General features: G+C 38.2%; 1 protein-coding gene across 2 annotated transcripts in view; it reads right to left on the bottom strand.

Moving 5' to 3' along the window:
- Positions 1-127: 127 nt before the first annotated feature.
- The window catches only part of LOC144968871 (rasGAP-activating-like protein 1), a 39629-nt gene continuing 19961 nt past the window's right edge, over positions 128-19795 (bottom strand). For both annotated transcript variants that reach the window (XM_078907673.1, XM_078907672.1), the window contains exons 16-21: positions 19447-19588; positions 18227-18396; positions 7918-8058; positions 7167-7302; positions 5864-5984; positions 128-555 (exon numbers count right to left, since the gene is read on the bottom strand). In XM_078907673.1, coding sequence (XP_078763799.1) covers positions 252-555; positions 5864-5984; positions 7167-7302; positions 7918-8058; positions 18227-18396; positions 19447-19588 — 1014 coding nt within the window. In that variant the 3' untranslated portion in view covers positions 128-251. The remainder of the gene's footprint in view (positions 556-5863; positions 5985-7166; positions 7303-7917; positions 8059-18226; positions 18397-19446; positions 19589-19795) is intronic.

The following is a 19795-nucleotide window of genomic DNA, read 5'->3' as shown; positions in this document are numbered from 1 at the left end:
ATAATAATAATAATAATAATAATAATAATAATAATAATGATAACAATAATAATAACAATAATAATAATAATATTAATAATAATAATAATAATAATAATAACAATAATATTAATAATAAGAATAATAATAACAATATATACAATCTGTGTTTCTGAAAGAGTGAAAAAAATAATAATCCAAAAACAAAGCAAAACAAGACCATAAAAAAAGAAATTTTGACAGCATAAAATTGAAGTCTTGTCAAAAACACGTTAAGGCTCTTCCCCACTGTCACTAATACTTCGTGGTCGATTTGACAATGGTATGGAAATGCTTCCCCTGTGTCGGCTGGTTGCAGATGAGACAGATGAGACGCTTCCTCTGTGCCGAGAGGAATTAGGATAGTTTGAAAAAGATTCTGAAAATGTCTGGTGAGACATGGCAATCTGCTCTGTGACGTCTAGCACTGAGGAAACCATTTCTAATTCATTCATGATTCCATTGTCACCATCTTTTTCATTGGTCGGAGAGTCTGGCTCAACTGACATAGATTTTCGGAGCTCATGTTGGGTTTTTCTGTTGACAGAATAAGTAAGATAAGATAAGATATACTTTATTCATCCAAAAAAAATGGAAATTCGTTTACAGACGTGGCATGCATGAAAATGTATAAACACAAAGTTGGGAATCTATGGCGACGATGTATATAATATATATATATATATATATATATATATATATATATATATATATATATATATATTATATATATATATATATATATATATATATATATAATATATGCAAATGCACAAAAAGTTAAAAATATACGACCAAGAACCAATAGCAACACTTCATATATTAATTTGATAAAATGACATAAGCCATACCTCTGGCCTTTAGTCCGAACTTATGTGTGTATATTTAAAAGATAGTATTTAATTTAAATCATAGTTGCGCATTAAAACTTTGAACACCATGTGGCAAAAATGAATTAAGGTGACGTGTTGTCTTTGTTTTTATAGATATAAGGTGACGGCTCCTCATGGATATATTTGTGAAGGGGGTGATCGCCATCCTTCATAACTTTCTCTATTTTACTTAGACAAAATCTCTTGAACAGTTCTTCCACATTGGAAATTGGGTGAGTATAACTCCTGGCTTTATCAATTATCCGATCAATTTTCTTAATGTCGCAAATACTTGCATTTCCACACCATGCTGTAATACAAAAAGTAATAACGGTCTCCAAAACGGATCTATAAAAAAGGGTGCATAAAGTTTTGTCTATGTCAAATTTTGAAAGTTTCAAAATAAAATACATTCTTTTGTTCAATTTAGAGATAACAACATCGGTTTGTAAATGCCACTGCGGTTTATTGTAAATTAAGATACCCAAATATTTGTAAACCGAAACTTGCTCAACAGCTTGATTGTTAATTTTGAGCTAACTGATGGACTTTGTGTTCTTTCTAAAATCAAAAATCATTTCTTTGGTTCTGTATCTGTATCTGTGTGATTGGCGCTGAAGAAACCAATGGTCTGGTTGTATTTCAGCGGCGTCCTCATTGGGCGCGGGCCCATGTCAGTCGGGCCTTGAAATCATTACGGTGTGGTGCCATGATGACCAGTTCATCCAGCCCATTCCACTCCGAGATAGTTCTAATGAAGAAAGAATTTCTGTAGTTTTGTGTTTTTGTCTGTGGGATTTTGAAGCAGTTCGAATTGTTTGTGGCGTATCTGTCAATGGGGTTTTCGGTTATGTGGTTGGCAGCCTCTTATGGGAAAGTGAGTGCTCGGATTTTTCTTTTGTTTGGTCGTGGCGTGAAAAAGGAGTCTGCCTTTATTGATGGTATTTGATCTGTTATTATCTTGAACATGAATGACAGACGGGTTTCTTTTCTTCTTTGTTGGAGGCTGATGAGACTTCTTTCTTCTAACATTTTTGTCATGCATCCTGGGATTCTGCTCTTATAGTTCCCAGTTATGAACCGGGCGCCTTGTCTCTGGACTCTCTCAAGTTTTTGAATATCCTCTTTCAGGTAGGGGTCCCAGGCAACTGCTCCGTATTCCAATTGTGATCTCACAAGTGCGAGGTAGGCGTTTTGTTTGCATGACGTTGGGGCGTGGCTAATATTTCGGCGGAGAAACGCGAGGGTACAGCTTGCCTTTTGGGTTATTTTGTTAATGTGTTTCCTCCATTTCAAGTCTTTTGAGAAGATGATGCCAAGGTATGGGTGATCGTCGACTTGTTTCAGGACGGTGTTGTTTAACTCGTAGGTCTCATTGTACTTTTTAGCTGTGCTGAGGATGTAGCATTTGTTTGCGTTAAATTTCATTCCCCAATCATGAGCCCACTGTTCGAGACTATTCAAGTCCTCTTGTAGCAATTTTTGATCATTTGCAGATTTTATTGGTCGGTATATTAGACAGTCATCGGCGAATAACCTAATCTGAGATTTTACTCGTAGAGGTAGGTCATTGATGAAACAAAGATATAGTATGGGTCCTAGCACCGTTCCCTGTGGTACTCCTGATATGACTGGACATTCATCCGATGACGTGCCGTCTAGGACTACTTTCATGGTACGTTTTGTGAGGAAATTACAAAGCCATGTGTGTAAAGAGCCACGAATTCCGTAATTTTCTAGTTTCTGCAGGAGTTTTTGGTGGGGCAAAGTATCAAATGCTTTGGAAAAGTCGAGGATGCCGATGTCTGCCTGAGTGTTGGCATTCTGGAGTCTCAACAGGTCGTTTACAGTTATTAGGAGTTGGCTTTCACATGAGTATCCTTTGCGAAACCCGTGGTTCAGGTCAGTTAGGATGTCATTGTTCTCAAAGTGGTTCATCATATTCTTACAGATTATATGTTCTAATAGTTTGGATATCACAGACGTCAGTGAGACTGGACGGTAGTTCTCTGCTTTATTTTTGTTGCCTTTTTTTAATACAGGTGCGATGTTTGCCTTCAGCCAGTCATTAGGGAGCATCCCGGTATCGACCGATTTTTGGAAAATTATGCATAATGAGGGGGCCAAACTCTCAGCACACTCCTTTAGTACTGTGTTGGGGATGTTATCTGGACCTGACGCCTTAGATGGATCGACGTTTTTCAGCAACTTTTCAACTCCTGAGATGTTTATGTTGATATTAGTAAGAGATTGGTCACACCTATGTGATGTTGGTGGGGTGGTTGTATCGTGTGGATCATGGAGGTAAAGACAGATTTAAATTGATCCAAGAGGATCGTTGCTTTATCCTTCCCCTTAATGTACATGGTTTCATTTTCTTTCAATGGGGCTACACCAATGGAATAGTTTTTCTTGCTTTTTATGTAGTTCCAAAATGGCTTGGTATTGTTTGTTTCAAGTCCTTTTTCTATGACATTGTTAATGTGCGTCCATTCTGCTTGCCTTATTTCACGCCTACTTTGACGCTGCAACGATTTGTATGTATCCCAGGTTCCGCTCAGTTTAGCCCGCTTGAATACTTTTGCTTTGCGTCTTAGTAGTGCTCGTATTTTCCTGTTAATCCACGGCGGCGTTCTTGTATTTTTATGTACTTTTTGGGGAATTGACTCCTTGATTGCACTGAGTAGACAGGACTGAAAATGGCTCCACATTTCATTGACATCCATACTGTTTTTGTGCTGTTCTGTGATCTCTGATGACAGTCCCTCGATTCGTTTGCGTAGTGCGGCCCAGTTGGCCTTTTTGAAAAGGTATCGTGTTTTGGGGGGTTGGTTCATATAATTGGGGTTTAGTGTGGTTTCAGTAACAACACAGGCATGATCTGATATTCCTGGTTGTGATGTTGTTGAATGGATCAGTGATGGATTGGATACGAAAACAAGATCTAAAATATTGTCACCGCGTGTGCATTCTTCGTGAATTTGTGTGAGATGCGCTCCTGCTGTAATGTCGATGAGGCTTTGTTGTATTGCACGTTGTGGGCAGACAGATAACGTTTTTGAACCGTCCCAGTTTATATCAGGACAGTTAAAGTCTCCTGTTAAAATCATTTGGTTTGGAGTTTTTTCTGAGTTGATTATTTCAAGCGATTTTTGCAGTTCTACGATGTCAGTTTCGTTTCGATGGGGCATGTAGAACGATTCAACAAGGATGTTTTTATGGCCTTGGATTTTAACGCTTACCCAAATTATCTCTCAGTCAGTTTTGAACTTTGTTTGCTCACAGCCTGTGAGCTTTCTATCAACGAGTATGAATACTCCACCTCCCGGTCGCCTGGTCTCATCGTCTTCATTTTCACTTCCTTCATCTTCTGCCTCTTCTCTAGGTAGTTTTCTGTCATTTCGGAATACCTCGTATTCTTTGGGGAAGATTTCACATGACTTAATATTGTCATTTAGCCACGACTCTTGTCCACAGACAATGTCTGGTTCATGTTTGTCAATGAGTGCACAGAATTCAGCTCTTTTGTGTACAATGCTGCGACAGTTCACTGTTAGAATTTTTAGATTGTTATTAGTAGAATTTAAATTATTGCATTTTAATTTGACTGAGTTGTTTTTGATGTTTTCTTTGGCTTCTATTTGTTTTTGTTTTTGTTTCCTTCCACCTTTATTTCCTCTTTTTGTTATTTTTCTGTATGCCTTGAATAATTTAATAGATCTCAAAAGGTTCACTATTTCTAAATTCGGTGTATTATTAATTGTGTGTCGTATTGTACGTAGGTGTTGGGGTGAATAGTTATAACAAAATTAGGTGTTGTCATTCTCGGTGTTCATCGTCGACCGTTGTAATACGATTAAAATAGCTCACTGTTTTTTCCTTAAAATTGTAAAACGTAAACAACAATGGTCTTAATAGATGATAAAATCCTTGCAAAAATGGTTTTTCCTACATTTAATTTCAGGGAGTTATCTTCACACCAACCAACAAATCTGTCGATCTCAGATCTGTATGCTGTTTCATCATCTTTCAATATTAACCCTTGAAGGGCAGTTACACAATAACAATGTATTTTTCATTATGTTTTTTTCTACAGGCAAAGGGGTGAAGTTCATACTTGTTGAAACAGGGTGACAGCTTTAGGTTAAATAATTCTATATTAAGTGTATCAGCAATTATAACAATCTTTGGCATTTAGGGTCTGAGAAAATATAAGAAGAAAAGCAGATTCCACGGAAAAGGCACCAATGGTTCCAATCCCCTTGGAAGTGTGAAATCAGTGCCCCCGAGGACTGGAAACATACATTATGCAACTGATCTTTTGGTTTTAGAATGGTGGCATCTTATTTTCTAGCCTATTAATTATTGGTCGTCAATAAAGATCATCCACCCTCGATCTTTTACACCCTTAATCATAAGACTCTGCCTATGCATCTTGCAACTAAAGTAGTTATGCCACTTTATGATTCAATATGTAACCTATTCATTGTTGATGCATTGTGCAGAGGACTGGTTACACACTTCCAAGGAGTTTTGAACTGGAAGAGAGCAAGGTGTGATGGCACCACTTCTTCCCATTAAAATCTCTGTTTTGTTGTCATTAAACTGATCTATTATAATTCATCCAATTCTTAATTTCGAAATAGTAACATTCAATCCTATTTATCAATCAAATCACTAATATGTACAGAGTCATTAATTTGGTCTTGGAGAAACTCAAAAGTACTATTCTGTGACCTGCATTCTTGAAGAAAGGTATGCACTCAAATTGTTGATAACATGTTTGATCAGGCAGACAGAAATGATTTACATTGGAAAAAAAATCATCATCTCCAATAGAAAGAAATGCACATTTGATTTTAGACAATTTATCACAGAACATTAGCTACAGCTCTGTTCTAGAGTCTATGGTGAACAAAAGGCAAATTAATTTTTTTCTTCTTTTGTCTCAAGATATCAAATTATAACATTACTTCATTTTGTCCTTGACATTGGCAAGTTGTGAATAGATGATTTGAGCATCAAGGTCAGGATCGAGAGGGTCTTGCCAATCTCCCAAAACGACACCATGGTAGGTAGGACTACACCCAGGAGCTGAAAATACGATGGAGGAAAATTAGAAAATAATGAAAGGATTATATCAAAAGATACATGTAAAGATTATTAACGGGAAGGCTTCAGAATTGGATCTTACAATCAAACTAAATAGAAATTGTTATTTGGCTGGGGAAATTGCTAAAAATATTCCATATTAAGTTTCTACCAAATGACTCAAAACAAAATATAAAGAATATATCTTACGATTAAAAAATGGGAAAAAAAGGTGAAGGAAACATGAACAACTATATTCATTGAAAGGGATAAGTATCCTTTATAGACTTTATCTCTTTAACAGCAAGGCTTAATTTTTAAAAATAACTCACAACTTTATCATTTTAATTGCTGTGGCCTAGTAATTTTCAGAAAGTGCATTGCTATCATTGCTCTCTTGATGAAAACGTTAAGATCTGAATTTAGGTTTAACAAAGTCAAGGTAATAAAGATTCACAACCGCTTTCACTCAACCATTGAAGCTCCAGCTAGCAATTATGAAAATGACTAAAATTGGTAGTGTTTTAATAGCAGTATACATAATAATAATACACACTGATATAGCGCTCATTTTCGTCTAAACACAAGCCCTGGGCACTTGACAATTTGAAAATATACCACCCCCCCCCCCCCATAAAAAAACAACAAAAAACACAATACATACAATACAATCAATTGATAGCCAAATCAAGGGTTCATAATGTTAATACAAATATATACAGTGAAGATAAGTCTTGAGATTTTTTATAAAGGCAGGCAAAGCCTTGCACTCCCTCAGACCATGTGGTAGTTCATTCCAAATCTTAGGGGCGAAACAAGCAAACAATCTATCACCAAATTTTGTTCTTGATCTTCTTTCCTAAATTTTCGTTTGGTCATTACATGATCTTAATGAGTAATTTTCAAATTTGCACATGACCACATGATCTGTGAGATAAACAGGAGTTTTACCAGCAAAACACTTATTTTTTTAAAAACATGATGCTTTGTAATACCAGCACTTTTCAATGGGCAACCAATGGAGAGAGGCCAACACGGGATCAAACTTTCGTTGGCCAAAAACTTATCTTGCTGCGCTTTGCTGATTTAATTATATCAAATCAAGTCATCATTATCAAAATCATGGGAAAGGAGCAAATATAGAATCATCTTTACAATAATATCAGGCAAAATTAAGATATCTACCTGTATCTTGCTCCTTGCGACAACAATTCCACTTGTCTCCCTTAAACACCCCTGGGTGGAATGTCTCTGTGCGGCAATTGTTGTACTTACATGTCTTACGAATGGCTGAGATCCAAGCTGTCAGCTCATTAACGTCCTGTATAAAAAAAAAATTAATGATCCCTTTTCACTCTTAGAGATAGCATTATGATGGAGGTCATAGACATTGGTGGATTACAGAGTTTAATTAATTGTGAAGTTTTGTAAAACATTTCAAAGAGTTACAATTACCTTCTCTAAAACATATATTTTGACCTCATTATAAATTAATTCATATTTTAAATGAAATGGTAAGAACATGTCTTTTTTTTTTTTAAAGGAAAATAAATAAATATCTAGATATGCAAAACCATCTATCAGATTTTCCCATCCCTTTGACTGTGTTGATGAAAACTGGAGGTGCAAGATGACCAAGACATTTGAGGATGGTTTGAGAGATAACCTTTTTCAAAAAAATAATTTGGAAACAAAAAAGGATTTTCTTTAATGGTGTCAAAGGGAATGTCCTTTAAATACTGATATATAAAGGTCAGACTTTTGCATGAAAATTCCTAGAGCTTTAACAGCCATATAAGTCCCAATTTTAAAAGGAATAACGGAAGATGTATAAAGCAATGGGAAAAAAGGTCTGATTCTTAAATGTCACAATTTTAAGTATCTTACTAAAGACATCATTTAAAAAATAGCATGAAAACCCCAACAAACTGCATACCTTAGCTTGGAAATAGATGATTGCAATGTTTTCATCAGATGTCTTGTGTAGAATCTGACCCATGTTTGATTTGCCTAAGGCTCCATAGTCCAGTTTCTCAACTGCACAAATATTATCCACCATCACCAAAGTGTCCTCAGACTGAAATATGAAAACAAAAGAGATTTTTAAAAACTTTTAAGACGATAACATCAACAGAGTGTTCAAGAGATCTTTTAAATTGTCTATAAAATGTTTGGCGATGTTTCTCACAATGTTGCTTTTAGGTGTTTAATCGCTTTCAACACTATTTAGGTCATTTAAGCCCCCGTTTTTAGCTTTTATCAATTTTTATTGGCCTTGAAAGGCCATAGCTGCTCAATCGTGTTTATATACTGTTGTAATAAAATTTTATAAAACCATAATAGTTACATGTTTGTTATTTAAAAATGTTTATTTACAATTCAGGCAGGAGTTCACATTCCTGCAGATACTTTAAAATTGTTAGTGGATTGACTGACTGGAACAGAGATTTCAAGTCCATGGTTTCATATGTTGTGACCTTATCTGTTCTAACTGTGTACATTCTATCAAAATATGTCGAACTGTGAGGGGCGTTTCATCCCTCTCTAGAAGGAAACAGTGAGTGAGGGCAGTATGTCCGATCTGGAGTCAAGTTATTTTGACCGCATATCTTCTTTTAAACCCTGAGTTGGCTCTGGGGCTGAGGTCAGTTTTGATTTGTTTTAATTTGTTTTGAATGTCTTGACTCCAGGATCGTCCTCATTCCTTTCGGACGTGCTTTTTTTTTATCTTAAGCTTCAAATCTGCGTGTGGGATTTTAATGCCCTCTGGCAATTCCTGGCTCACCACCTCCTTTGTCAGTTGATCCGCTTCTTCATTTCTCTGGATACCCACGTGGCTAGGTACCCAGAGAAAACAAACTTTCTTCTTTTTATTAAATAATTTATTTGCACCTTCCAAGATACTTGTGATTCTTGGATTGGTGCAATAAAAATTTGAAAGCCCCTTGAGTATGGATAACAAGTCAGACAAGATCAAGAATAAGTTTTTATTCGATCTCTCAGCCAAATGGAGAGCATTTAGGATTGCTTTTGATTTCGATGTAAAGATTGAAACATTTTCATCCAGGCGAAGTGATCCGGTGCCTTCCGATGAGTGACAGGCACACTCTACTGCATCTGCGCTCTTTGAACCATCCGTGAAGATGTGTGTGTAGTTCGTATATGTTTGCAATATTGCTTTTAGTGTTTGTTTGTATATCTGTGGGTCTGTGATTTTTCAAGTTTTGTTAAATTCAAGTTTATGTTAGGTCTATGTATGGACCATGGTGGTGTCTTTGCCTGGACGTATGGACGTATCCTATCTAGACTGATGTTCATGTCTGTGATGTCCTGTTCTATTCTATAACCTAATGGTTCGATCTATCAGAAACAAAGCGGACAATATTAGCGCGTTGTGTAAATTTGATCCTGATTATGAAAACTCAAGCATACTGTGTTTTACAGAGTCATGGCTTTCAGACTTAGATACAGATAAAAGTGTAGAATTGGAAAATTTCATAATACATAGGCGTGACAGAGATAGCTCAATGACAGGAAAACAAAAAGGTGGTGGTATTTGTGTGTATGTCAACAAAAACTGGTGCAAAAGCTGTCGAACTACACGTTCATTATGTGAAAAGGACATCGAGCTCATTTCCCTCTCTCTTAGACCCCACTATTTACCTCGGGAATTCCCACTTACTTATGTCATTGCTGTGTACGTCCCTCCTGATGCGAATGCTAACACAGCTTTACGGGTAATTGAGGAGGAATCATTTAATTTTTTAAGAAAACATCCTGATGCCCCCGTAATAATTCTTGGTGATTTCAATCACTGCCCTCCTATAAATTCTTTTTATCAACACGTCTCTGTTCCTACCAGACGAGATAAAACCCTGGATCTGTGCTATACAAATATTAAAAATTCATACAGAAGCGTTCAAAAAGTAAAAATAGGAAATTCAGATCACAATAGTGTGTTGTTGATTCCAACCTACAAAACTAAATTAAGACAACATAAAGCGATTGTGAAAGAAACTCGTCTTTGGTCAACAGAAAATATAAACAAACTCCAAGGTTGTTTTGACTGCACAATATGGGATGAACTCATGTCTGATAACATGTCACTGGACGAGTGGGTTGATGTTGTCACGTCTTATATTCATTTCTGTTGTGATTTGTGCGTGGACACTAAAAGGATTAAAATATTTAACAACAACAAACCTTGGGTCAACAAACGAGTTAAGTTATTTATAAATATGAAGAAAATCGCTCATATGAGTGGGGACAAAAACAAGCAGCACGAGGCAGAAAAACAATTAAAGAGGGTAATTTATGAAGAAAAACGTAAATATAAAGATAAAATGGAAACAAACCTTAAAAATTCAAATGCATCGCAGGCGTGGAGGATGATTAAAGAAATGGGTGGCGTTAACAAAAAGACAGATTTTAACAATGACACACATATGAATATCGAGGAATTTAAGTTTTACTGTCGATTCGACACCATTGACAACGTACTTTCAAAAATTAATATCATAACAAAAAATACGTCTCCTCCGCCAGAAATCGAAGAAGAGGCGGTCATCAATGTTCTTAAATTATGTAAAAAGAAAAAAGCACCAGGTCCAGATGGACTTAGTGGGGAACTCATTTCAAACTGTAACAACCAACTAGCTGTCCCTTTCTTGCCTATTTTCCAACGTTCAATAGATGAACAGAAAATCCCAATTATATGGAAAACATCGACTATAATTCCAGTACCCAAAAAGAATCCACCAACTCAGCTGAATGATTATAGACCTGTTGCTTTAACATCAATTATTATGAAATGTCTGGAAAAGATTCTGAAAAGAGAGCTGTTGCAATTTATATATGACCAACACATACTTGATCCATATCAGTTTGCCTACCAACAAAATCTTAGTGTGGAAGACGCACTCCTCACAGTGATGCATTCAATATCAAATCACTTGGATGTTTCACCCGCCAACTACTGCCGAATCCTATACGTCGATTTTTCGTCTGCCTTTAATGCCATGAAAACCAACATATTAATTAGTAAACTGCATGCTCTAAACCTTCCCCATTACCTCATCAACTGGTATAACAACTTTCTCATCGATCGCCCCCAACATGTCAGAGTAGGCTCAAATATATCATCAGTAAAAACTCTTTCAAACGGATGCCCACAAGGGTGTGTAAGCTCACCTCTACTTTACATCCTCTATACAAACGATTGTGTGGCTAGCTTTGATAACTGCCAACTCATCAAGTATGCTGATGACACCGCAATACTCGGCCTGCTCAATGATTCCGTCTCCGAATTTAAATACACTGAGCAAGTTAGTAAATTCAGCAAATGGTGTGCCGATAACTGTCTAGAGCTCAATGTAACAAAAACAAAGGAACAACTGTTTGATCACAGAAAAATAGGAAAAAGAGCAAGACAAATAACAAAAATTAACAATCAGGCGGTTGAAACTGTTGAAACGTTTAAATACCTTGGTGTAATTATAGATAACAGTCTAAGATTTGAATCGCACACCAACAATGTCATCAAAAAATGTAACCAGCGCTTGTATATACTCAGAAAATTAAGGTCTTTCAATGTGAACAGAAAGACCATGATACAAATCTACAAGTCATTAATATTGAGTATCGTTTCGTTTGGCATCACAACGTGGTATGGAAGCTGTGGAACAAAAGAAAAATCCAAACTACATAGAACCCTCAGAGAGGCTTCAAAAATAATTAACACAGACCTTAGAAGCCTTGACACAACTTATATTAATGCAGTTGAGAAGAAATCTTTTAACATTATCAACGAAAAGAGGCATCCGCTGAACGAAAAATTCCAACTTCTGCGCTCCGGAAGACGGTATCTAGAAGCAAAATGTCGGACAAATCGACATAAGACAACCTTCATTCCAACCGCCATAAAATTAATTAACAAATCTTCTGTGGAAAAATGAGACAACCAATGAAAATAACGAGAAGCAGTGTCGTGAATCATCATCATCGACATTGCCGCCGTCGTTATCATCATCATCATCATCATCATCATCATCATCATCATCATCATTATCGTAGTCATCATCATCATCATCATCATCATCATCATCATCATCATCATCATCATCATCATCATCATCATCACAATCATTGCCATCTTCTTCTTAATATAAGACACTATATTTATAATATGGTTATCTGCTGTCCCAGCAAATATATCGTATCGTTCTATCTGTCTGTGTGTGTGTCTGTGTGTATGTATATATGTATGTATGTATGTATGTATGTATGTATGTATGTATGTATGTATGTATGTATGTATGTATGTATGTATGTATGAATGTAGGCATGCATATACGATGATATGCTGGTTTGTATGTATGTCTGCATGTATGTATGTATGTATGTATGTATGTATGTATGTATGTATGTATGTATGTATGTATGTATGTATGTATGTATGTATATGTGTTTGTATGTACGCTCATTTCTTTTGTATACACGTGTAGAAACAATGTGCAAGCGTGTATGTTCGTGTATGGCTGTGTCTGTATTTGTAAATGTGTTGATGTTCATACCATGAACCAAACTGAGCATTGTTTACCTCACATGAATTGCCTTTAATTTGGACAATAAAGATTATTATTATTATTATTATTATTATTTTTGGGTGCTTGCGAATTTTTCTTTGAGTGTGCTCTCCATGCAGTGTACGTGTTTGTGTGATGGGTTGTTGTGTAGCAATGTGACCTTAGTTACATACTGGAGAGCCAGTTTTTTCCTCCTGAGATGGAGAGGTGGCTCATCTGCCTCAGCATAAAAGCTTGCCACTGGAGAAGTGCGGAAAGCCCCAAGTGCCAAGCGCAGTCCTGGTGATGAATTGGGTCCAGCATGCCTAAGTAGGATGGTTTTGCAGAGCCATATACGAAAGATGCATAGTCCAATTTTGATCAAATAAGGGTTTGGTATATCTTTAAAAGAGTGTTAGTGTCCACTCCATGCTCAACAGAACTCTCACTACTCTCATTGCTTTCATGCATCGCAGTCTGAGATCTGTGATATGGGCAAGGAAATTTAGTTTCCTATCAAAGATCACACTCAGGAATCGGGCTTTGTCCTTTACCTCAATTCTGGAATTGTTGAGATAAAGGCCAGACTGTCTCATGCAGGTGCGTTTTCAGCAGAAGTGGACAGCTACCGTTTTTGTTGGGAAGAAGGAGAAACCATTGAGATTTGCCCACTCCGACAGTTTGCTTAGTTGGAGTTGTAACTGTCTCTCAATGGTGTCCATACTTGATTGACCTCGATAGCATACAAGAAAGTCATCAACATATAAGGAACAGTCAACATTCTGTCTCATTGCATTCACTATTGAGTTTATTTTTATCTCAAACAGAATGGGAGACAGAATCAAGCAGATCAGAAAACGTGGATCCCACTTTGACCTGTAAGGATCTGTTGCTTAAGAATGCTCTGACAAACATTGGAAGGTTTCCTCATAGACCAAGATTGTGTAGATCTTTGAGGATTCCGAATTTCCAAGTTCTGTCAAAGGCTTTCTCCAGGTCAAAGAAGATTGCTACCACGTGCTCACCTTTGACAAAAGCCTCGCGAATGAAGCTTTCTAGTCAAACAACGTCATAAATAGTTGACCTGTTCTTTCGAAAGCCACATTGGAGGTTGGAGAGGGAGTTGTTGTGTTCCAGGTAGAACAGATGCTTGTTAACCATTTTCTTCATCAGCTTGCACAGGCAGCTGGTAAGGGAGATTGGTCGGTAGTTTTAAGCATCTGAATGGTCTTTCCCAGGTTTTGGGATTGGAATCACAGTGGCCAGAATCTAACTGGGTGGAAAAGGCTGTGTTGTCCATATCTTGTTATAGATATTCAAAAGGACAAACAAACTGTCTTGTGGAAGATGACAGAGTATTTCATAACTAATTTTGTCAGGACCCGGTGCTGTGACATTTGTGTCACGGAGGCAGGCACTCAACTCCTCAAGTGTGAATGGTTTGTTGTAGTCTTCAGTGTTTGTAGATGTGAAATTTATTGGTGTGTTTTCTGCGTTCTGTTTATGGTGCAGAAATTGAGGTGTGTGGTGTGCAGATGAGGAGTTGTGCACTAGCCTCTCAGCCAGAGTGTTGGCGATGTCTTCTGTTTTAGCCACGGATCCATCGGGACGTGTCAAGTGATTAAGTGAATCACTATCAGATCCCTTCAGTTTCCGTTACATCTTCCACACCCTATTTAGGGGTGTCTGGCTATTTGAGACTAAGTTTTGGAAGGATCTCCATTTATTTTCCCGGAAGATCTTCCTACACCTTGATTGTAGTTATTTTAATGTTGTGAGATTCACAGGGGTTGGGAATCTCATCACTTTCCTGTATGCTTTTTACTTCTCCCGTAAAGCTGCTTGACATTCCTATGTAAACCAGGGATTGTGTTTTCTTGGTCTCCCAGAGGTTGTTATCTGCAGATTTGCAGATATTTGTTAGAGTATCTGTGAATTTGTCATAGCTGTCCACCTCTGTCGTAAGGAGTCTGTGACACTCCTGTGAGAAAGTTTCCCAATCTGCTCGCTGAATACTCCAACGTATGGGCTGTGGGGCTTTTCAAGTCGGGTGATGTTGAGGCAGATTGGAAAATGGTCGGAATCATGATCGTCATCGATCACAGTCCAGGAGAGCTCTGGAGCTAGGATGAGATCGCAAAAAGTGAGATCAATGGCAGACGTGGTAAGATTGTGAATGTTTACACGTGTTGCCTCAAGACTGTTTCCCAAGTATACATCTATTTTCATTATGAATGCCTCCACTACATTTTCCCTCTGGTTTGTGTCTGTGTTTCCCCAGAGAGGACTGTGAGCATTGAAATCCCCCATTATTACATAGGGAGGAGGGAGTTGGTTTAGAAGTTCCTCTAGCTCAGCAGACTGGAGGCGGTAATCTGGTGGGTGTACACAGAGTATTAGTGAGAATTGAAAACTCCACCACATGCTATCTGGCCATCAGAGTGAGTCAGACGATTGGCTACATATCCTTTGACTGTGTAGTCGTCTGCCGGTAATTTTGTTTCCTGCAAACAGACTACATCAGGATTCCTCTGGAGGAGGAGGTTCAATTCTGTTCTGTTTGATCTAATACCTCTGATGTTCCAGGAAATTAATCTTATCTGACTAGGTATTCTAATTTTTGGGGGGGAGGTTAGGCAGTATGCCTGCCTTCAGCCCTTTTACTTTAATTCTCCTAGATGGAGAGACTTCCATTGTAAAAAGAGGCCCTGTGAGGGGACTGTTTGGGCTGTTTTTATTTTTTAAACCCTTAGGATTTTTTTGTCCCTCCGGGTCCCTTGACTTATTGGGGCTTGGAAGCGCCTCAGGGGGATCTGTGGATCCCCCAGCTGGTGTTGTTGGTGGCTCCATAGTCTGGGAAGGGGTGGAGTTTTGTGTTTGAGGAGACAGTGAGGGCTCAAGGGGGTGGGTTCAACATCCACGCCCATGAGGGTGAGAATTATTTTGTTTGAGGAAGGAGAGGGGTGGGGGGTGGAGGTCGCCTTGGAGGTGGATGTGGAGGGGGTTGCAGGTTCCAGATCTTGAACCCACAATGTGTCAAAAAGATTTTATGACACATTTGGGACCTTGGGATTTGGTCTCGATGTCTGTTTCTTCACAGGACTGTCCTTTTTCGGCGCGATTTTGCCATGACTGTATTGGTTGTTACCAGCAGCCTTGGCAACTTCTGCATAACTCTTGGCAGAAACAGCAACAGGGAGGAAGATCACTGCTTTTGCCTGAGCAAATGTACCACGTAAGTGGCTTGATATGTTAAGATTACCTTTTCTTCTTGCCACCCAGGACAATCTTTCGAATGTGCTGCATGCTTGCCTTGGCAGTTCAGACAACAAGGGTCCACTTTGCAGTTTTCCTCATTGTGGTCTTCTTTGCCGCAGCAGGGGCATGCAGCTTTACGGCAGCAGTTTGTTTTTGTATGGCCATACCAGTGGCAGATCTCATGGGGTTCGGGATGTAAGGTCGAACCTCCAAGTCGAGGTATTCTATTTTCAGTCTCGATGGGGTTCTCGGACTGCCGAAAGTCAGGCTCCAGGTGTTGGTCTGGATTGTGCTGTTGCCATGGCGGATCTAACCTGTCAAGCTTCAACAACACCTTCCAGTTCCTTAACCATCACCTGCTCTGAACAGCCTACCAGATCTCTATTTCTTATGGCACCTTTTGACTGTTGAGGCTCCTATATATATATATACTCATCTCGTTAACATATACGAGGGCTCTTTCAGAAATAACCGAAAAATGCCCATTGCTCAGCAACCAGTGGAGATTTTTTAATTCTGTAAACGACATGATATTCCTTATTTCCTTACGGATATTCCCAGAAATTATGAAGTGCATCATTTTGCACAATGAATTTCTAGACGATTTTAAAGATGGCGGCCCACCTTGAAACTTGGTCAAAGGAGGAAATCAGAGCTGTCATACGTTTTTTGAACGCCAAAAGTCTGAATCCTACCGAAATTCATAAAGAACTTCAGAGTGAATATGGTGAGCATGTTATAAGCCGTACACAAGTCTATCACTGGTGTAATTTGTTTGAAGCAGCCAAAAGTCTGAATCCTACCGAAATTCATAAAGAACTTCAGAGTGAATATGGTGAGCATGTTATAAGCCGTACACAAGTCTATCACTGGTGTAATTTGTTTGAAGCCAGCCATTCCGACTTGATAGACAGGGAAGGGAGAGGGCGTTCGATAACTGCGACGTCAGAAGACAATGTGAAGCGAGTTGATGAGCTTATTCGTCAAGACAGGAGGTTGAAACTTCATGAAATCGCAAGCAGTCTTGAAATTTCGGAAACTTCTGCCCATAGAATTGTATTTGATGAACTTGGCTACAGAAAAGTCAGCGCAAGATGGGTTCCTAAGTAATTGACAGACAATCATAAAGAACAAAGATTGGACATCTGCAGGGAACTTTTGAGAAGAAGCAAGAGCTCACGCAGGGTTCACGGGCATACTGCCAACGCCAGCGGAGACTTTCTAGGGTACGATGTGACTTTTCTTGACAGCATAGTCACCGGTGATGAGACTTGGTTGCACCATTGCACCCCAGAAACAAAGCAAGATTCGATGACATGGAAACATCCATCCTCACCTGTCGCGAAGAAATTCAAAGTCATGCGGTCAGCAAAGAAAATAATGGGAATTTTTTTCTGGGACAGTCGTGGTGTTATTCTGTTCGAAACCTTACAACCTGGAGAAACAATCAATGCTGCAAGGTACTGCCAAACTCTTGACAAGCTAGGGAGGCCATTCGCAGAAAGCGCCCAGGGCAGTTGACCAACGGGGTCATTTTGCAACACGACAACGCTACACCCCACACAGCACGAGTGACGCAAGGTTGGCTAGAGAAATATGGATGGGAGATTTTGCCACACCCACCACACAGTCCAGACCTCGCACCATCTGATTATCACCTCTTTGGGCCACTGAAACGTGAGCTGGCAGGAAAGCGTTTTGATGTCGATGAAGAGCTTGTTGACCATGTGCAGAAATGGCTACAAAACCTTGACGGAAATTTCTTCCGAGAGGGTATCTATTCCATGGTGCGGCGTTGGCAGAAGTGTGTCGACAGACTTGGCTGTTACGTAGAGAAATGAAGGACGAGTCAAGGTATGAACACGTGCAAGAATTTTGTTGATAGCATAAAAAACGCGGATTTTACAGGCATTTTTCGGTTAATTATGAAAGAGCCCTCGTAGTAAAGGACATATATTAAAGGCGATTTTGCAACATTCAAAATCTTTGTAAAAAACTGCCTGCCTTGTGAGAAAATTTAACACAATTTGTGACAATGATAGGAAAATGGTAGGAAAGTCAAAAGGCTTTGGATTCATTTAATCAGATCATGTGACATATTGGGTTACAGAGACTTGAAGAAATATTAAAAAAGAAAGGGACTTGGCCTAAGAAGGAATAAAAATAAGTTTCACACGTTTCGCCTATCTTTTATATATTATATATATATATATATATATATATATATATATATATATATATATATACATAATATAATATAAGATAAATATAGATAATAGAAAGAACAAAGAGGGGAGAGAGAGAGAGAAGAGAGGAGAGAGAGAGAGAGAGAGAGAGAGAGAGAGAGAGAGTGTGTGTGTGTGTGTGTGTGTGTGTGTGTGTGTGTGAATTTAAGGCTTAACTAGAAAGACATTTTTGACTTACATGTTCTGGTGTTTTGCGATAGCAGAGCAATACCCTGGTGAGATAAAAGTAGCATTTTTTCAGGACAATTGGTCTGAACAGCCTCTTGCAGTGGTAGTGACATTTATGTAGATAGCCTTGGATTAGGACTGTTTCATTGCTCTCTTGTCTGCATAGGGATTTGGGTAAGCCTGAAACGCATTATGAAAACCTGATATAAGATACTGGGGCAAAACAAAAAAAAAAAAAGCTAAGATAAAACAAACTGAAATAAAATGAATAATCAAACATATTCCAGTCCAACAAAATGATATGCAAAACGACAATTCCAACACCAAGATCAAACAAACACCCATTTCCATCTCCCCATCCTCAATTTGAATATGATATCACCTACCATATGAGGCAGTGGAATCTGACAGCCCTGATCTTTTTCATGATCCAATATCACACTTTGTACTCAATAACATCCTCAAGCATTAAAGCAACAATCCTTTGTATATTTTTTTTGGTTAATTTCTTTTCAAATCAGTTTGGTCCTCAAACCTCAAAAGTTTGTACATGACGAAGAAGAAGAAGAAGAAGAAGAAGAAGAAGAAGAAGAAGAAGAAGAAGAAGAAGAAGAAGAAGAAGAAGAAGAAGAAGAAGAAGAAGAAGAAGAAGAAGAAGAAAAGAAGAAGAAGAAGAAGAAGAAGAAGAAGAAGAAAAGAAGAAGAAGAAGAAGAAGAAGAAGAGAGAAGAAGAAGAAGAGAAGAAGAAGAAGAAGAAGAAAGAAGAAGAAGAAGAAGAAGAAGAAGAAGAAGAGAGAAGAAGAAGAAGAAAAAGAAGAAGAAGAAGAAGAAGAAGAAGAAGAAGAAGAAAGAAGAAGAAGAAGAAGAAGAAGAAAGAAGAAGAAGAAGAAGAAGAAGAAGGAAGAAGAAGAGAAGAAGAAGAAGAAGAGAGAGAGGAGGAGGAGGAGGAGGAGGAGGAGGAGGAGGAGGAGGAGGAGGAGGAGGAGGAGGAGGAGGAGGAGGAGGAGGAGGAGGAGGAGGAGGAGGAGGAGAAAATCCCACAAAATCAGCTGGAAAATGAACCTCTGACATACCGATTGCCAACTAATAAATATGCACCCATTACAAAATTGGAATCGCATCTTTTATATTCACCATGATAATGGTTATGCATTTATTAATATTGATTATGGTAAGATGATAATCATGGCAATGATGATAATGATGACATGATAATGATATTAGTCTTACCTGGATTATCAGTGACTTGAACTAAGGTGTCAATAAATTCCTTCACTCTGTCAATATACTGACATATGATTGGGGACAAAGGGACCAGCCACACTTCCTTTCCATGTTGACCTGGAGTCAAGTTGCCAATACTTTGGATAACCTGGAGTTGAAATGGGTACTATTATCATAATAAAGTAATTACTGACATAATCTGAGTAAATCACAGTTTCCAGTGATTAAGCTGTAAGTACCAGTTACTCAAACCGTCATATGCATATCATATGAACTGCTAATTTTACTTGCTTTGCTTTGTATGGCAGAATGACACAAAATGACGTAACTACACTTCTTAAGAAAAGAATGAAAA

The sequence above is a fragment of the Berghia stephanieae genome, chromosome 3 (genome assembly GCF_034508935.2).
Source record: "Berghia stephanieae isolate SIO BIC M18660-M18661 chromosome 3, UCSD_Bste_1.3, whole genome shotgun sequence".
Classification (NCBI taxonomy): Eukaryota; Metazoa; Mollusca; class Gastropoda; order Nudibranchia; family Aeolidiidae; genus Berghia; species Berghia stephanieae.
Note: the sequence above shows the minus strand (reverse complement) of the source record. Positions and strands in the feature narration are given on the sequence as shown.